The sequence below is a fragment of the Rhinatrema bivittatum genome, chromosome 2 (assembly GCF_901001135.1).
Source record: "Rhinatrema bivittatum chromosome 2, aRhiBiv1.1, whole genome shotgun sequence".
In the NCBI taxonomy this organism is placed as follows: Eukaryota; Metazoa; Chordata; class Amphibia; order Gymnophiona; family Rhinatrematidae; genus Rhinatrema; species Rhinatrema bivittatum.
In genome coordinates this window covers 599,076,425-599,096,248 of record NC_042616.1, presented here as the reverse complement: position 1 = coordinate 599,096,248, position 19,824 = coordinate 599,076,425, and the positions used below count along the sequence as shown (strand labels likewise).

The 19,824-nt window shown below is 41.8% G+C and overlaps 1 protein-coding gene across 8 annotated transcripts in view; it reads left to right on the top strand.

Moving 5' to 3' along the window:
- TMEM241 (transmembrane protein 241) overlaps nt 1-19,824 on the top strand; it is a 204,686-nt gene that overhangs the window by 21,767 nt on the left and 163,095 nt on the right. For all 8 annotated transcript variants that reach the window (XR_003854780.1, XR_003854782.1, XR_003854781.1 and 5 more), the window contains exons 2-3: nt 319-365; nt 3,115-3,192. Coding sequence is in view for 3 of the 8 variants with exons in the window: in XM_029591130.1 (XP_029446990.1) it covers nt 319-365; nt 3,115-3,192 (125 nt within the window). In the remaining 5 variants the exon portion in view is untranslated. The remainder of the gene's footprint in view (nt 1-318; nt 366-3,114; nt 3,193-19,824) is intronic.

The window sequence follows — 19,824 nt, the reverse complement described above, 5'->3', positions numbered from 1 at the left end:
TTTTCCATTGCTTTGACCTAAGAATGTTGACTGTTGCTGATGCAGCACTGGCCTATATACTAAGTGATGAGGTCACAGATACAGGGTGTATCCTCTGTCTCTATCTGCTAGTAGGTGGAGATAATCCCCACTAATCTGCAATGGTGTAACAAGACTCATGGAAAGGAAATTAACAGGTAACACCAAATTTCACAATCACTTGGTGTGTTTGTTTTTTTTTTTTTGTTTGTTTTTTTGTTGGATTGTATAAAATTTTTAATGTGATAATACATTTATGGTATATGTGATGTCCAATTAATTTTTGTATTTATTTTCCAGTATGTCCTGTCTGTCCTGAAATTCACCTATCCTACCCTTTTTCAAGGGTAAGTACTGCATTAAAATATATTTAAGATCTGGATTGGCCACACCAATGCTTTGCTGTTTACTGTTGCAGCTAATTTTAGTACCTTTTGGCATTTTAAACTTCTTTTTTTCTTGTGCAGCTAACAGACTACTAAAACTCAAGGTTTTAAATGCTTTAAGGCTTTTAAAATTTCCTTATTGATGTATCATAGGGATTCTGTCTTTAGCATTTTGGTGATGACATGTTGCATTCTGTAATCAACATTTTGGCCCCTATCACTTGCATAGGAAAACTCCATCACCCCTTCCTAGAAGAAATGCTTCCTGAGTTTTCCTATCTCCAGATTGATAGCATGACCCCCATGTTTTAGAACCACTTTTGTCCTGAAATATATCTACTGCATGCATTTTTCAAGGTATATGCCCATTCCACATCATTCTTGCTGCACAAGGAGAACTAGGATTATAGAAACAGAAGTTCTGTAAGACTCATCTAGTTACCAGACTGCACCTTTTGACATTTACTAGTGCAAAAGTATAGTGGTGCAATTGCACCACTAAAAATAAGAGACCGGAGTTGCAGAAAGTAATTGAGAAGAATGATGGCAACAGTTGTGAAGGGTTTGGGGCAGGAAGGGACAATGGATGTTGGGGGAGAAAGAGGAGAGGCAGGGGGAAGTCAATGACGTTATCTACTTTTTGAACCTTCCACTTACCATTGCTAAAGGCTGATCTCTGGCTTTCCCTTCACTTCTTTACAATGAGGAATCCTCTGAGCTTATACCAGGCCTTCTTGAATTCTGCTGTGTCTTTGCCTCCACTGCTTCCATCATCACCCTTTCCATGAAGAAATATTTCCTCATGCTGATATTAGCATTCCCTTCCCATACTCTGCACGGCACGCCTCAGTATCCTCTCTGTACGTTTGTATCATTCCCTCTCGCCAGTCTTTCAAGCCATCCTTGTGAATATTTACCTACCTCTTGAACTGTATTTACTGCATCTGATGAAGTGGACTCCTGTTCTTTGAAAGTTCCTGCTTCAATAAATTTGTTAACTTATCAGGTGTCACTAGCCTCTTAGTTTGCAGCAGTAAAACAATGACAAACAGTGCTATCTTTCTGTAACTTATAGCACTTCTGCATCTCCCTCCTTTGAGCCTCATATCATGGTCTCTTGTTCTGGAACAGGGCTGTCCAAATCTGGTCCTCGAGTAGGGCAGGAACTGTCTCTTATTTGTATCTGTACTGCTCTGCATAATAGTGCTATAGAAATTAGTAGTGTTGGATGGCTTAAAATGGGTCTGGTTTTCAGGATATCCTTAATTAATATGCATGAAATATATTTGCAGGCAATGCTTCAGTTTATGTAGACATGTCTTGTGCATATTCTTTAGGGATATTCTGAAAACCAGGTTTTCAGGTCATCAAACTCAAGTTAACCCACCCCTGATCAAGTACCCTCTTTCTAACACCTCTTTCTATCAGCTCTTCAGCCATGCATTAAAGATCTTTGTGCGACCTCGCCTGTCTTCCCCCCTTAGCGTATGTGGGTCATTCTGAGGGAATACCACCATTCTGCTGCCTAAGACCCTCCCCTAATTTCTGTAGTCCACTGGCTCTATTCTGGTCAGGTCATTTGCTCAAAGTGGACGATGACATCAACCTTATTTTCTGTTTTGGCAGTAGTAAAAATACTGTTTGCATATCAGCTAGTCAAGGATCTAGTGCATATTTGGGGATACCCAAGGCTTTCAAAGAAAACACTGACTGAAACATTAGGCTTTTCCCCCTCCAGATAATAAGTAATTCATAAAAATCATGTATAGGACAGAAACACATAAGGTAAAATGTAGTTGCTGGTGTATATGACCAAAGAGCTGCTTTATGTGTTGCTGAAGAGTTAAAAACTTGAATCCTTTTAATGTGAAAATTTTTTTTAAATCTTATCTAGATGCTAGTAACTTAGTTTAATATCTAATAAATGGAAAAAAAAAATAGAATTCTAGCTTCACAAGCCTTTGTCATGACACAACACAGAGGCAAAAAGCAGGAAAGAGGCTTTCTTCTGGGTGGTGGACAGCACTGCATGCCTGTAAAATAATTCTGCTTTCCATATGTCTTTAAAATCTAGCTATACAATATTTCAGTTGTGATGAATGAACTTTGCCAAGCTAGAAATACAGAATTCTGAGGAGATAGTCCTCTATGGTGTGTAGTTAGGGCTATGAGGTTGGGATCCCAGTGGACTGTACTCGCTGCAGTGGTCAGACACACACACTTGAAATATAATCATTCGTGAACAGGTCTTTTGTGGATTTTTTGCTACCGAGCTGGGCTCATAGTTCTTATGGCAAATACTTTTCATGCTTTTCTGCCTGTAAATTTCCATACTTGTTTTTAAACACACACTTCTGTGTGTTTTCTATGTGTGGTTTTTTTTTTTCAAACTTAAAATAATCTGTCTCAAACCCAGTATTTTTCCTGATCTGGGTCTTTATAACTACTTGTACAAAGAGCAAATTCTTACTTCCTTTAAAATAAGGGTTTTTTTGTCTTTTTATTTGTGCATTTTTAGTTTTATTTGTAACTTGCAGGCATGCATGTGCTCCCTTAGCTACTTCCTTAAGATAAAATGTGCCTTCATTTCTTTTTCTGGGGCAGAATGAAGGAAAATAGCTTCAGATTAATTTGAGCTTATTTTTTTTGTCCATATGCATCAATAGAAATGGAAACTGTGAGACCCTTTTGATCACTGTTGTTCTTGTAGGTGGCAGACACTGGTGGGAGGTCTTCTGCTTCATATCTCCTGGAAGCTGGGCTGGGTGGAGATCAGCAGCAACACCAGGTACAGTGTGCTCTGCAGTACCTATTTAATGAGACGTATCCTTGCATTGCACTTCGGCATAGAAGAATGTTTGTTTCTGCTCAATATATAAACCTGGTTACGTGAACTGCTCGCCCAAGTCTCAGGTGGTGCTTTCTTTTGGAACATTTTGCCTGTACTGTAAGACCACTAGGTTCGTTCCCTCGCACTTTCTTATACATGGAATCCACTGTTTCTACAATACATGAACCTCTGTAACCAGCATGTATTTGTGGTTTGTCTTGTGTGATCAGCTGATCATGCATCAGTGGTAACATACACACAAAGGGTAAATTTTAAGAGCTGATTGCGCAAAAAGGCCCATATATGGGCTGAGTGCGAGCAACTCTTATTATAAAAGCGGAAAATTGTGTGTGTATGCTCATGCGTGTGCAACAGAGCATGCAAAAAAAAAAAAAGGGGGGGGCAGATTTGGAGTTGGTCAGGGGCATTACTGAGTGGGATCAACATTGCAGTGCATGGGCTGTTACCTGCACATATTTACTTCTGCTCTTTATCAGGTGTAAGAAAAAAAACCCTCCTTATAGCCAAAACTTGACTGGGTGAGGGGTCTGGGAAAACTGGGGGGAGTGTAGACTGAAGAATCAGAGGGGTCTTGATGACCTAGAGAGAGGCTGGGCAAACTGGTGGACTAAGTGGTCAAACTGGTTATTTCCTTCATGCATGCATGCTTTAAAATGTGTTCACTTGCATGTATAAAAGCTGACAAGCCCTAAGGAAATGCATACGAATAATGCTTCTTTGTGTAACTGCTTAAAATTAGGAGCACACATAGTTGTATGATTTACACTCTGGTGCACGGACATTTGACAAATGCACATAGCGAAAAGCAAGCACTACTTGTAGGACACCTAATTAATAGAGCTATTGATGAAAGTATTTGTGGTACCTTAACTATTTTTCATAGTAATGTTTCATTGTGTGATTACATTGTACTTTTTTGATTTAATAAAACCAAAACATTTTGAGGATCCTGAAGAACTACAGTATTATATTGAATCTTTCAGAAAACAAAATAGAGACACTTACTTATATGTGCAGAAGGAGAGACAGAAATGTGATGTCAGGAAAAAAAAAAACCATACGGCTTAGCAAGTCTGCCCGTCTGCAAAGACTGTCAGCTCTACAATCCCTTCCACTCCCTCAGAGATCCCCTGTGCTTGTTCCATGCTTGAATAGAGAGAGTGTTCTCGTCTCCACCACCTCACTGAAAGGCTGTTCTAGTCATCCACCACTTTCTCTGTAAAGAAATATTTCCTTGGATTAGTCCTGAGTCTTATACCCCCACCTTTCATGCTCATCCCATAATCCCTCATTCCAGAGTCTTCTTTCTGTTGAAAGGCACCTCAGGTGCATTGATACCATTTTGAGTTACTGTATTTACATTTTCCTTTTCCTTATCCTGCTAGACTGGTACAAAGTGGGTTTTGCTCTATCAGCTGCTGAAAACAGAAAATTGCATCTTTTCTATTCATGAAATACCAAATAACGATGCAGTGTCTATGTTCTCTGAGGGATATAATACTGATGTCACTATACACGATATCACCTCATATATTGAATCTCAACTAATCTATTACGTCTAAATCAACTCATGTGACAAGCGTGTCAAATCAAAGTTTATATGTCTTTGTCTAAGTTAAGCATAAAAAGGTTGTTTAAAGAGACAAAAAACGTTTTGAGGAGAGAAGAGGAAGGTTTCATATAATTTCATATATCACCACATCCAGCAGTGTTTATAATTTTAATCATCAACCAACCTCCTCCCACCCATGATTATTTTGTATTTATGCTTAGCGTGTGGTATTAATATGATATGCTTTAATGTGTGCTTACGATATTTAAATTTAAAGACGTATGTATTAAGTCAAGACTATCTTGTAAATTGTGTTATGAGCCACTAACTACTTTTGACTATAGCTCTAAATTTCTTTCGCAACGCCGACACTTTTCAAATATTAACCAAAGGCTGCAGACACGAAATCAAGTCCCAAAACTTATCTTATTATGTCCATATCCCAACAGGGCCTTGTTTCGAATCAAGGATCCTTCATCAGGGGGTGTATTATTGTATCCTAGTCATTAACGTCGACCGGCGTTTTGCTAAACTTTACTGGCTGTATGTACGGTTGCCATGTTGGTGGCCAACATGGCGACCGTACATACGGCCAGTGGGAGGAGGTTGGTTGATGACTAAAATTATAAACACTGCTGGATGCGGTGATATATGAAATTATATGAAACCTTCCTCTTCTCAAAAATTTTTTGTCTCTTTAAACAACCTTTTTATGCTTAACTTGTGTCAGACCAGTGTGTTCTCTCTATCATTCGCTGAGGGTACCGGCTGAATTTCAGGGACATCCTTGTGGACTTTCCCCCATGTCTGTTGTGAGCTTCGTCCGCTCCTCAGGAAATACTTAGGACAGAGCTCTCCGTCCTGTTAATGGCAAGAGCGGTAAAACCTGTTCCCCGCCACCAGCAGGGCCAAGGGTTCTACTCTTGGTATTTCCTGATACTAAAGAGAATTGGGTGTCTCCTCCCTATTCTCGATTTTGAGAGCCTTGAACAAATTACTTCAAAGAGAAAAGTTCAGGATGGTCTTGTTTGGGCACCTGATTCCACTCCTAAGAAAAGAAGACTGACTCTGCTCCCTCGACCTGAAAGATGCTTATGCCCACATAACTTTCTGTGACTCGGGAAGATTGCATCTTTGCTTTGTGGTGGGAAAGGGGCTGACACAAGGCTGAATAGTCTTTATAAGTGCCTGGCAGTGGTGGGAGCGCACCTCAGGCGACAAGGAGTGCATGTGTTCCCTTACTTGATGACTGACTGATCAAAAGCGCCACCCAACAGGGAGCGCTTTGTTCATTACGTCTGTCCATCCAGGTGCTGCAATCTCTGTAGTTTGTTATCAAGTACCCCAAATCCCACCTTTTGCCCATCGATTTGCCTGGACTCATAGGAGCCAGACTGGATTGGTTCAGGCCAAGGCGTTCCTACCCCACGATCAGGGTTTGCCCTGTCACTGGCAAGTGTGGTTCACAGCCACCCATGGGCTTCTGCTCGGCTGATGTTTCATCTTTTGGGTCACATGGCTATGTCCGTTCATGTCACCCCATTGGCCCGCCTGTGCATGCACAGGATGCGATGGACTCTGCGGTTGCAGTGGTAGCAGGCGTCCCAGGACCTTTAAGCGCTTGTCTCCATCATACCACCCCTCTAGGTCTCTCTGTCCTGGTGGGAGAATCTATCCAACCTGGATCAGGGCATTCTTATCACTGACACCTCTTCCCCTCGGTTGGGGGGGTGCATGTAGACGACCTCCACATGCAGTGTTGGTGGACGACTCGGGAGTCTCTGTCAGATCAACTTCGTGCAATCCATTATGCCCTTTGGGAGTTTCGAGACCACTTGTCCCTCAAGGCAGTCCTGATTCGGGTGGCCAATCAGGTAGTAATGTGGTACATCAACAAGCAGGGAGGCACGGGGTCATTCTTCCTCATTCAGGAGGCAGTGCAGATTTGGTCCTGGGCTCTATTGCAGGGTATGCTCCTGAGGGCTATGTGCAGGCAGACCATCTAAGTTGTGTGTTCCAGTCACACAAATGTTCACTGGATCCAGCAGTGGTGGGCCGAGTTTTCCCACCTATGGGGAACTCCGGATATGGATCTATTTGCTTCTCCCTACAACTGCAAGGTGAGAGAATTTTGCTCCCTGTTAAGGCCAGATGGACTTCCAGCCTCGGATACCTTTGCCTGACATTGGGACACAGGTCTCCTATATGCATATCCTCCTCTTCCGCTGGTCATGAAACGCTCTTGAAGCTCCAGCAGGACTGGGGAACCATTATTCTCATGGCCCTGTGCTGGCCCAGGTAGGTCTGGTTTACACTCCTTTGGGACCTGTCAGTTGGAGCCCATCTGTCTGGGGACCTCGCCCTATTTGATAACGCAGGATTGGGGCAGACTGCGCCATCCAAACTTCTGAGTGTTAGCATTGATGGCCTGGATGTTGAGCATTTAGTCCTGCAGCCCCTGGATCTTTCTGACGTGCCTCAGTTGGTAGCTTCTAGGAAGCCTTCCACCAGGAAGTCTTACCGGCTAAAGTGGAGGAAGTTCTCAGTCTATGTGAGGGGTTTGGCTTCGATCCCTTTGTCCCACTCCCAGATTACTGGACTATCTGTGGCACCTCTCCGAGACTGGGTTGAAAACCATCTCTGTCAGGGTCTACCTAAGTGCCATTAGCACTTACCATCACAGTGTTGCTAGTATGCGCATCTCTGTGCAGCCCATAGTGGGATGGTTTATATGGGACCTGCTTCAGCTGAAGCCCCCTCTCCAGCCTCCTGTTGTATCCTGGGACCTCAACATCGTGTTGGTGCAGATCATGCTAGATCCTTTCAAGCCCATGCACTCCTGCAATCTGACATTCCTCATCTGGAAGGTTCTCTTCCTGGTGGTGATCACTTTGGCTCATAGGGTTAATGAGCTTCAGGCCTTGGTTATGTATCTGCCCTACACAAAATTCTTTCATGATAGGCTGGTCCTGCATATGCACTCTAAGTTTCTGCCTAAGGTGGTGACTGATCTTCATCTCAATCAGTCTATCGTTTTGCCCGCCTTTTTTCCCCGAGGACCCATTCTCACCAGGGCGAATGGGCTTCTACACACATTGGACTGCTGCAAAAGGCCTTAGTTTTCTATTTAGGCCAGAGACTGTCCACTCAGCTCTTCATATCTTTAGACAAGAATTGCTTGAGAGTTGCGGTGGGCAAGCAACCCCTGACCAACTGGCTGGCATATTCTGTCGCCTTCTGCTATGCACAGGCGGGCCTTCAGCTTGGAGGTAGTGTTAAGGCTCACTCTGTGAGAGTGATGGCGGCGTCTGTGGCCCACTTATGGGTAGTTCCATTGCTGAAATTTACCGGGCTGCGATATGGAGTTCTCTACACATATTCGCTGCCCACTACTGCTTGGACAAGGATGGCCGACAAGACAGTAGCTTCGGCCAATCCGTCCTTCACAGCCTGTTCAGGCTTAAACCCAGCTCTCCCTACCTAGGGCTCACTAAGAACATAAGAATATGAAATACTGGGTCAGACCAAGGGTCCATCAAGCCCAGCATCCTGTTTCCAACAGTGACCAATCCAGGCCATAAGAACCTGGCAAGTACCCAAAAACTAAGTCTATTCCGTGTTACTATTGCTAGTAATAGCAGTGGCTATTTTCTAAGTCAACTTAATTAATAACAGGTAATGGACTTCTCCTCCAAGAACTTATCCAATCCTTTTTTAAACACAGCTATACTAATTGCACTAACCACATCCTCTGGCAACAAATTCCAGAGTTTAATTGTACGTTGATTGAAAAAGAACTTTCTCAGATTAGTTTTAAATGTGCTACATGCTAACTTCATAGAGTGCCCCCCAGTCCTTCTATTATCTGACCTCTCATGATTTTAAACACCTCTATCATATTCCCCCCTCAGCCGTCTCTTCTCCAAGCTGAAAAGTCCTAACCTCTTTAGGCTGTATCCCTATGTTACCAACAGCACTACAGTTCTGTTTTGTGCCCGTTGGCATCCGGTTCGGTGACTGGTCATGGTGGTTGCCGGGAGCAGCCTGTAGCTTGGTATTCACCCATCTGTGAGGAAGACCATCCTGCTTGTCCTAGAAGAAAGCAGAGTTTCTTACCTGTAACAGGTGTTCTCCTAGGACAGCAGGATGTTAGTTATCAGGAAGCCAGCCTGCCACTCCAGAGTTGGGTGGTTCTTTCATTTTGTTTTTTTTTTTTTTTGCTTGTGAATTCTATATTACGAGACTGAAGAAGGACCTGGTGTGGATGTGCTGATAGTGGCAGTGTGCCAGGCTCCAGCTGAGGATGTCACAGATTATGTGAGGACTAATATCCTGCTGACCTAGTAGAACACCTGTTACAGGTAAGTAATTATGTCTTATGTCTCCCTGAGGAAGCTTAGCTAGGGTCCTGGACTGGTCTAGTACGACTAAATGAAAGGAAATTGACAATAAGACCAAATTTGCCCTTCCTTATTATTCTGCTAGACTAGCCTAGACAAGTGGGAATTATACTACAGAAATAAGTAGTATCCATATTTCACATCTATATAAATAAAAATGTAAAATAGTTTGTACAAAATCGCTAATCTCAGAAACTACTGCACCAATTGCTTTCAAATTTGGACACATCCTTCCTTTTGCATACGGGAAGGCTCTTCTATACATTACATACATGTCACACCTGTGACAGGTAGTAAAGGTTTAAACATTTTGGTCCGGAAAACAGCGCCATCTGTTGGACGTAAGCGCCATCTGTTCCACATTAATGCAACACACGGTACACTCATGATTTCACCATTCCATATCAACGTTTCCCATTGCATTGTTACATTCCATTTTCACACATTTACATTTACCGTGTTTTTTGCTCCATAACACGCAGTTTTTTCTGACAAAAGTGGGGTGGAAATGTCTGTGCGTCTTATGGAGCGATTAGGAAAAAAATCTAAAAATATAACAAACACCCCCCCTCCTGCCCCCCCCCCCAAGACATGCCAAATTAATTTACTACAAACCCCTCCCCCCCCAAGACCTGCCTAAAGTCCCTGGTGATCCAACGGGGGTCCAGGAGCGGTCCGGGAGCGATCTTGATCACTGGCAGCTGACGGCCCTTTGCCCTTACTATGTCACAGGAGCTACTGCTGCCATTGGTCGACCCCCAGTGACATAGTAAGGGCAAAGGGCCTTCGGCGCCATTTTCATTGCTGGCAGCCGACGGCCCAAGTCCAGAAGATCACTCCCAGACCGCTCCTCGACCCCCGCTGGACCACCACTGACTTTTGGCAGGTCTTGAGGGGGTGGGGTGTTGTACTAAATTCATTTGGCTGATCTTGAGAAGGGGTCACGAGCGTGGGGGGTTGTATTTAATAATTTTGGCAGGTCTTGGGGCGGCAGGAGGGTGGGGGTTATATTTAATTTCCCAGGTCTTGGGGGGGGGGGCAGGAGGGTGGGGGGTTATTATTTCATTTAAAGGGTTGGGATTGGGTTTTTTTTTTTTTTTGGGGGGTGGGTGTGGGGGTTCCCACAGAAATAGAAAGACTAAAGTTTTCTGATCTGAAGGGTAGGCAGTAGGGGAGGGAGAATGAGGGGAGAGGTGAGTGTGAGGGGAGAGAGTTGGAAGGGGGGGGGGGGTGAGTGACCAAGGGGGAGGAGGATGAGTGACTGAGGTAAATGAGCAAGGGGAAGGGAGGGAAAAGAACCTGACTCTGCCACTGCAACGTGTGGCCGGGTACCGCTAGTGTGATATATTTGTAATAATATATAGACATTTTGGACAGAGATATGAAGTATTACGAATATGATGAATATTCAGTGTGAACTTTAAAATTTATTTCAAAATTGATAGTAATTACAGAAAATATTCTGCTTGTAATAAATTGATATTTAAATATCTTTGCCCTTAAAACTCATCCTTAATAACTAGAAAGATATTTTTTTCCTAGAAGTACAGACTTGGTGTATATAAACTGGTCTGATATGAATCTTGTCATGAAGTTCGGTATAGAAAAATGTTAAATAAATAAATATAGTATTTTAGATGTACAAATATGAAGCTGTTGCAAAAACTTTAAGGAAAATCTGGAAGCTTGTAGGTTATCCTGTATCTCAGGTGCTATAATTGCAACCTTTTTTGTTATATGGGATAAAGTATGCTGTAGATTATACTAGTATCTTCCAGGTCAAGTTAATGCTATGTCCACTAAATGGAAATTTTAATATAAATTCTCATATGTCCTGGAAAATTAGTTAAATCTTTCTTGCTGAAAAATTTCCCATTTATGGCTAAGAGTAAGGGGGAAAGTAAGTTCTTGCCCTCCCGATCCCTCAGTACCTCCTCAGATTTCTATGGTGAGATTTTGTTCTTGATGTTGAGTCCTCAGATGTCTGTGGTGTCAAGTTAGGAGGCCCCAGTTCCCAATTTGGGCAGTAGCTTGATGTTTCTTTCTGCTCTGAAGTGTGTGCAGTCCCTCCTGGCTCAGGACACCTCAGATTGCTGAGCCTGTTCCTGGGGTTTTGTCAGCTTTTTTTTTTTTTTCCCCCCATCCCCACAGCTTATCTCTTCTTACAACCCCCAACTGATCCTGTCATTATCCTCGCCTCTCATTCCCTCTCACACCTTCTTTCACAGATCCTCCCATCAGCTCCTCTTCCTTCACCTGGTCAATCTTCTGTCATTCCCTCTCTCTCTCACCATCCATAAGCAATCCCTCGCCTCCTTCATTTGTTTCCTCCCTTCAAACAGCCTCTCCTCCAAAAATCCCCCTGGCCAGGGTCAGCAGCTACATTTTTTCCTTTTGGGCCCTGAACCAAAGGTTGATGACAAGTAGTGAGAAAATAAGGTAGACTGATGACTGGGCAATATTTTTTCTCAGGTAGGTGCAGTGGAAGTCTCCGCTGGCCCATGCACACTGTGCAATCCTACCTTCCTAACTGGTCCCAAGCCAGACAGTGATCTGCAAGCAGCAGCAGCATCAGTATTAGTAATGAAAGTAAGTGTGGAGCTCCATGCCTGTGCAAACTCACATGCCCTTCAGTGGCCCTTATCCCTCCTCGCAAAGAAACTCGTGTGAGGGCAGGATTATTGCAAAGCTTCGGAGTGCATGTCAGCTCAAAGGGCCCACACTGATTTCCACCCTAATTCTGCTGCTCCCTGAAGAGCGCTGCTGTTTTGAGGCACTTGTGATGCCACTAAAGGTTTTGTGACCCCATTTGGGTTCCTGACTTTACTGTTTGGGAAATCCTCTCCTAAATGTATCCTCTGATTTTTAAAAAGGTAGAAGTGATGCCTTCTATGCTGTGAAGGCACGATTCCTAGTTTGAGCCACTAGATGGCAGTAAAATTCAGGAAACAAATCAGTTGCAAACAACGCATGGACTTCATTACTTTATAGCAAAAATATATGTGGGAAGTGTACTAGGCTGATTGTAATAAACTGGACTATGCTATGCAAATGTGCACACAACAGTAGTAACATAGTAATGACAGCAGAAAAAGACCAAATGGTCCGTCCAGTCTGACCAGCAAGTTTCTTATGGTAGTAACTGCTGCTCCGTGCAGGTTACCCCAAGCCTTATGTTTAAGGGTAGTAATACTACTAGCAATGTTTTTTTATGGGGTGAGCGGTCTTGATAATTCAGACAATGTTGCTTGAACATGCTTTGCTTTTGAACTTGGCTGTAGAAGCAGTCCTGTGCTTCTTTCCTAATGACTGTGTATCAGTACCCCAGACCTTACAAGTCAGGGCCTATTGTTGGCTGTCGCTTGAATCCAATTCTTCTTTTACTCCCTCCATTGAAGCAGAAAGTGATGTTGCAATTGTCAAAATTGTGAAAGCTAATGAAGGGTAGTAACTACCATCCCATGCAGGTTACTCCCATGCACCTTTTCTTCATTTTCGTCCTCTAGCCTTTAGGGATCCAGTGTTTATGCCATGCCTTTTGGAATTTGTTTACTGTTTTTTTTTTTGTTTTTTTTTCCTCACCACCTCTTCTGGAAAGGCATTCCAGGTATCTAGCACCCTCTCTGTGAAGAAATATATTTCCTGACTGTTCTGCGTCGTCTTCCCTGAAGACGACGCAGAACTGAACAGAACCAGTCCCAGCTCTGATCCTTGTGGCACTCCACTTAACACTGTTCTCTCTTCAGAGTAGGTTCCATTTACATGTGAGTACATGTTAGCGTTTTTTTTGTTTTGTTTTTGTTTTTTTAATGCTGTTTTCTATCCATCAACCAGTTTGTAATCCACGCCACTGCCTTGGCGCTCACTCCCAAGCTTCTCATTTTATTTACAAGCCTCCTTTGCGGGACTGTATCAAAAGCTTTGCTGAGATTCTTTTTGCATTAGCTATCACTCTGTCACATTGCTTTGCCGTGAGCTAACAATTTTTTATTCTCAATTTTTACGAAGGGTTTTTGCACATAAAAATGTGAGTACATGTTAGTGCGCCTCCATAAAAGTCCCATGTTAAAGCATCAGCTATTAACTCCTCCGATGCAAAGAAGCGCCCTGAAGGCTTAACACAAGGGTGTGTGTTTTGTTTTTTTTTTGTTTTGTTTTTTTAATGCTGGAAATGTAGTACTGGTCAGAGGTGGAATAAAGTTGTATTTCTGGAACCGTACCCTAGTGGTTTCTGGTGTGGGACTCTTGGACTTGGGTGCCAGGGTCCAGGGTAGACCACCACAGCTAAGAACCCCAGGTTTAGGACCGTGTTGGCACAGTACTAAAGGTAAACAATTGCCCCCAGAAAAGTGAGTTACCTCAGCTCCACCTCTGACTTGGGAATGAAATTACCAATCCTAAAAAAAATAAAGTGCTAAGCATTTGGGTACTCAGTGTGTGGCTGAACCCCCTTTACCTTTTGTTCTGGATACTGCTTTGTAACTGTTAATAATCTCTCTCTATAGAATTTGCTGGCTGCGTGAATGTCGCTTTGTGTTGTGCTTGAAAAACATACTTGCCAATGCTTTTGGAACCTTTTGGGATTTTTAATTTTGGTTGCTTGAACGTTCCTCTTGGTATCCCACTCTCAGTTGTCCCTCAGGAAAGACAATTAAGAAAGAAATCCAATTAAAACTGATGGGTAAAGACTTAAAGATTTAAATATGTGTCCCCTAGAGGAATGGTGGAGCGAGGGGGAGATACAATAGACATTTAAATACCTCCAAGGTTTCCATGCACAGGAGGGTGAGCCTCTTTCAAATGAAAAGAAGCTCTAGAACAAGGGTTCATGGGATGTGGGTGAAAGGTGGTAGACTAAGAGAAAAATTTGGCCAACATTAGGGGAAAAAAATAATTGGCTGAACCTAAAGACTAACTTTCCCTTAAAGAGAAAAGCAGGAAAGGTGACCTTTAGGCACCTGCAGCTACTTTTAAAACTTTTTCTGCTGTGAATAGAAAGTTTTTAGAACTGCAGCAACCATGTAAAAGGCCATTGAACTGGATCTGTGTCAAGAAGCAGACATGACAAAGCAAGAACAAGAGCAATCGGTGTTCTTTATTAAATTGGAGAGACTAAAGGAGTGAGTGGATTTTTAGATCTGGGATTCCTTTCTCCAAAGGGAACTTGTTTTAATAAAGTTGAAAAACTGGGAGGCTCAAATACAGTAAAAAGATTAAACAGGGAATACACTTCCTTTTTGTTTTTCTTTTGCATTTATTAAGTGTTTCACATTACACCAAGGTATCCTGAAAATTGAGAGACCAACTTCTAAATCTTTGAAAGATGGTCCTGGCAGTGTAGCAAGTTTTCCTTTTTATTAAATTTATTTAAAGTCGGGACAGTAGGTATACAGACAAAGATGAAGGATCCAGTTACAAAGAAAACTGATGCATCCAATGCTATGGAGTGATGAGCAAACTTTCTAAAAATACAGATTACACTGGCCAATAGTACCTGCTGAGAAATTTTATGTAATCTATCTGACTTAAATATACTATAAAGTAAAAAAAAATAAGGAACATGCACTAATATCTACATAAGAATTCTTTGAACTTTGGGTAATATCTGCAAAACAGATAAACAGTTTGACAAAAGGACCATGTCCTTATTTAGAGGAAATGTTGAAAAAGCAGAATATAGCAAAAAGAGAAAAATATCAAAGTACTGTGATTTTTACTGTTGTATATGTTCAAAACCTTTAAGAAAAGTCAAACGTACTTTGGTACGTTTCTCTTTTTACTGCTTTTTCAGCATTTCCTCTAAGTACATGATCCTTTTCTCAAACTGTTTTTAAACCGTTCTAATTTACAGTGTTAGTTGGAGCTGCATAGGATATAAAGTTCTTAATGTATGAATTATTTAAGAAAAGTGCTTACCTGTTGTGAAACTTCTTGTGAAACCAGTTTCATTATAATAATCTCTCCTGCTGGCAACACCTACCCAGAACAAAAACCCAACAACTTTTATCATCAGATTAGTGTTCCCTTTTTATTTCCATAGAACAATTCCTAATTTTATCCCTGCTTTCCCTCCCCACCCCTGGGAGTTTGAACTGGGTGGATCTAGGGCCCATTTAAAATAGACCCCACTAGGAAAAGAGGGCATTGAGTGTCCCCTGTTAGGAAACCGCGGGTCCCCACACTAACATCAATATTATATCATACTTCAGATGCTATAGCAGGAATTGAAGACCCTTCCCTCAGAGGGTGGCTTACACTTTTATATGGTAGAAAATACGGACCCCAGCCCATATTAAGCTCTTATTATTTATTTATTTTATCATCTTTTTATTCTTATGTTTCAAACCTGTTTATTAATTTAAGCCTAAACAAAGTGAACAATAACAATTGAGCAACGCGTCAGAGGATGGTGTATCTGCTCCCCCTCAGTCACTAACAGCATGATCAAGATCATATACTAATAAGCAGCTACCTAACCAACATTTTAACAGAACCCCTCCCCCAATTAAATTCCCTCCTACCCCCACCTACATGTCGTTTCAATAACTGTAATCCAAACAATGTTTTACCATACATCAAAGCAATCCAGTGAAGTCAGGCAACCTTCATTGAAGAACATTCAAATGGAAGCTACGGGCTCTATGGCAATGTCTGGAAATACATTTCCCATATTTTCAGAAAAGACTTACGCTTAAAAGTCAAATCCGGGTTGTTTTTTTTTTTCAATATATTCCATAGCACATAAATTATGTAAAGCTATCCTCAACTGAGTAAATGTAAGAGCTTCTGGCAGCAGCCAGTATTGTAAAATGACTTTCTTTGCTAATAAAAGTACTTTCTGCACCCATAATTTGATATGCATTTGCATTAATAAGAGTGTGCAAGTCGTCAAACATAAATAACTTCTAATGGGATTAGTCCTCCTCACCTCCTACATGTAACACTGGACTGTGCCCCAAAACTGCTGAATGTGGAGACAGCCCAAAACAAGTGCCCCAAGGTACCACTGTCTGAGGCATTTAAGGCACCCATTAGACTGCGTGATATTCATTACTTATGCCCGTGCAGTTGATATGTAAGCCCGCATTGGAAACTTTATATTAGACCTCGTGGGGACCTAAATTAGTAGTAATTGAGTGAGCCTTAACAAGAATTTTAGCATGAGTGTCACAAGAAAGTTATCCCCAACTCTTGCATCCAACCCTGTACTATGTCGTCATATTCTAAGGGTGATAGCTTCTTTAACATTTTCTTTTTAAAAATATGAAATAGTATGTCCAAATGGGTCCTCCCAGACAAAACTCTCAGGCCAATTCTTGTAAATCCATAGTCATTATATAGTATTGAATTTGGAGATATGCAAAAAAAATGCTACACTTTATACTACACATTAACAAAGTGCTTTTCTCAAACCAGGCAAGAGACAGTAACTAATTTTACCTGTTTGGAAAACTTGGAGATGGTTTTATTCCAAATTTGGCCTAAATTGCAGAATTTCCCATGACCTCCCCATAGGGGGGGAAACAGAAATTTTGCTCCAGGGTTTCAGTGCCCGGTCTTTAGACAATGGGGGGTAAGGGGATACAAATTTTAGCACATCCTTTAAGTGTGGATACTATAATTCTTTCCTTTCAACAGCTTCAAAACACTTATGAATTAGATAACAAGCATTTTTTTGCATATCTCCAAATTCAATACTATATAATGACTATGGATTTACCATGGTGCCACTAATTCTCTCTCTATAGCTAGAAGAGTGTAGAATGTAGAATTCATCAACCAGTCTCCAAGGTGGTGCAAATTACAGGCCAGGTTATAGATTCGCAAATTGGAGATGCCCAAACCTCCTTGCTCCCATTTCCTCATTAACTTTTGTAAAGCAATCCTAGGGTTTTTTCCCATGCCAAAGAAATTTACTTAATGCCTCGACACACAGTGCTTCCTGTTTTGTGAGACACACAAGCACAGTTTGAAAGAAATGTAGCCATTTAGGCAACAATATCATTTGAAAGAGAGCAATTCTACCTGATAGAGATAGAGGATAGTCCATCCAGGCTTGCAATTTCTGCCTAGAATGGTCTAACAGCAGTTGATGATCTACTTCTGCTTTAATTTAGTTGGATCTCTAAGAAAGTGGATTCCTAGATACCTAAAGGAATTGTCAGCCCAGTGTATAGGAAAGTCAGAACTGCCCATGTCTTAGAACTCCGTCCTGCATAGGTAGAGCCTCAGACTTATTCTAAATTTAATTTCAAACCTGACAAGGCACCATAATCAGAGAATTCCTTAAGAAGAGGAGGAAGAGAAGACTTTGGTTTAATGATATGTCGTCTGCAAAAGCTGCCAATTTAAATGATATTTGTATTCTCTCTTATTTTGTGAAGTAACTGTTCTAAGGAAACATGGAAGAGAAGAGGTAATGGGGGGGCAACCCTGTCTAGTGCCTCTAGTTAAGGGAAACATCTCCGACTTAGTGCCATTTACTAAAACTGAGGCGATAGGTTTACTATATAAAGTCTCAATGAACCATAAAAAATATTTCTCAAACCCTATCTTTTTTAGCACTTCAAACATGAAAGTCCAATTGACACAATCAAATGCCTTTTCTGTGTCAAGGCTCAAAAGCACTGATGGAAATTGCCTCTATTTACTAATCTCCGTAGATGCCACCACCCTTCATACATTATGAACAGAATGCCTACCTTTTACAAACCCAACCTGTTCCTGCCCTGTCAACCCTGGGAGAACCTTCGCCAACCTATCCGCTAAAACATTTGCCAAGAATTTGACATCAAAATTTAAAAGGGAAATAGGTATATATGCACTAGTAAGCATGGGATCGCTTCCCATCTTTGCAAAATTGTAATAAGGGCTTCATTAGGGGAAAAGGGAAAACCCTTTTTTGCAATCAATTCTTCATAAGCTGCTCTCATAGGATGCAACAACTTATCGCCCAATATTTTGTAAAATTCAGCAGTATAACCATATGGGCCAGGGGCTTTCAGCAATTAGATCGGTTTATGCCCTTTTTTAATTTCCTGAATATGTAGTGGGGTGTTCAATATCTCTAATTGGTGCACAGTTAGATGGAGCAAACTCACTTTCTCCAGGTATTTTCAAATGTCATACCCATCTACAGCCTCTGCTTCATATAAGGAATGATAAAAAGTTCTAAAAATAGCAGCAATTTCTTTGCAGGAATTAACCACCTTTCCCTTGGAATCCTTAATAGTTGGTATATAGTTCTGTCCCTTCCATTATTTTACAAGCTGTGTTAGGAATTTACTGGATTTGTTGCTGAAATGAAATTGCTTACTTTTATTATAAGACAGGTTTTTTTTTTCCACTCTTTGATGTAATAGTTCATGCAATGATATTTGAACTGTAAGAAAATTATCCTTACTTGCTCAAAAGGGATGGGCAGCATAAGCTTACTGAGCAGCTTTAAGTCTACATGCTAATCTGAAAATTTCATTGGTAATGTGCTTCCGTTGTGCGCTCATAGGAGATTCTCACCTCTCAAAATGACTTTAGCCGTTTCCCAGAAAAGAACTGGTTACACCTGATGTTCTTTATTACTTTCCACTTCATCTTCCCATTTGCTCTGCAAAAAGTCCCTAAATCGGGGATCAGTATAGAGATATTTGGGAAACTGCCAGATCCACACTGAACCAACGGGCCTAAGACCTTCCATATCAACTCATATTAATGCATGATTCGACACTGCCAGAGTACATATTTCTGCCTTTAAGACTGTGCCAAAGTCGTCTCTTCTCATTAAAAAAACAAAACAGTCTATCCTTGAGCAAATCCCATGAACCAGTGACATGTATATTCTCTCATGAGAGGATGAAGCACTCGCCAGGAATCAACCAAATCTAAACCCTGACAGATATTTTATAGCTTTAACAGGTTTGGATCCTCCCACCAGAACTGTAGAGGAATGATCCAGTATGGGATTCACCCAGATACACATGCACTCATTCCTCTTGCTTTTACACAAACTTCCAAAAACATACATACACATTCACTCACTTCTCTCCTTCCACACACACACACATGCATTCACTCCTGTTTCCCACACACACACACACACACACACACAAACTCACTTCTCTTCTCTTCCATACATATACATGCACACTCACTCCTCTCCCTTTTCCATATACACCATAAATGAATACACTCTCACACACATACACACTCATTTACTTCTCTCCCTCTTCCACGCGCATATGCACTCTCATTCTCTCTTCTCGCCTCGATTCTTATTAGCCACAGGAGCCTCCTTTTTCCCCAGGCCACAGGACATGTGCTCCACTTCCTCCTCCTCCTGCAGTGTCGGGCTGCTCTGCCTTTGTTTTATTTTCAGCCCGCAGCACAATGTTGTTGCTCCTCCTCCTGCATCTGCAGTTTTTTGTTTCCTGTGGGGGAGGGCAACGCTCCTGCCCATCGCGCTTTTCATGTCATTTTCCTGAGGCACAGGTGCTGACGTTCCTCGAGCCTGTGCTGCTCCAGACCCTTTTTCTTCCGGTTATCAACTCCGGGTGCTCTGCTGTAATCGGGTGTTGGCCCGGAGACACAACAATTTGTTCAGAGTTTCGGAGTCTCCAGGCC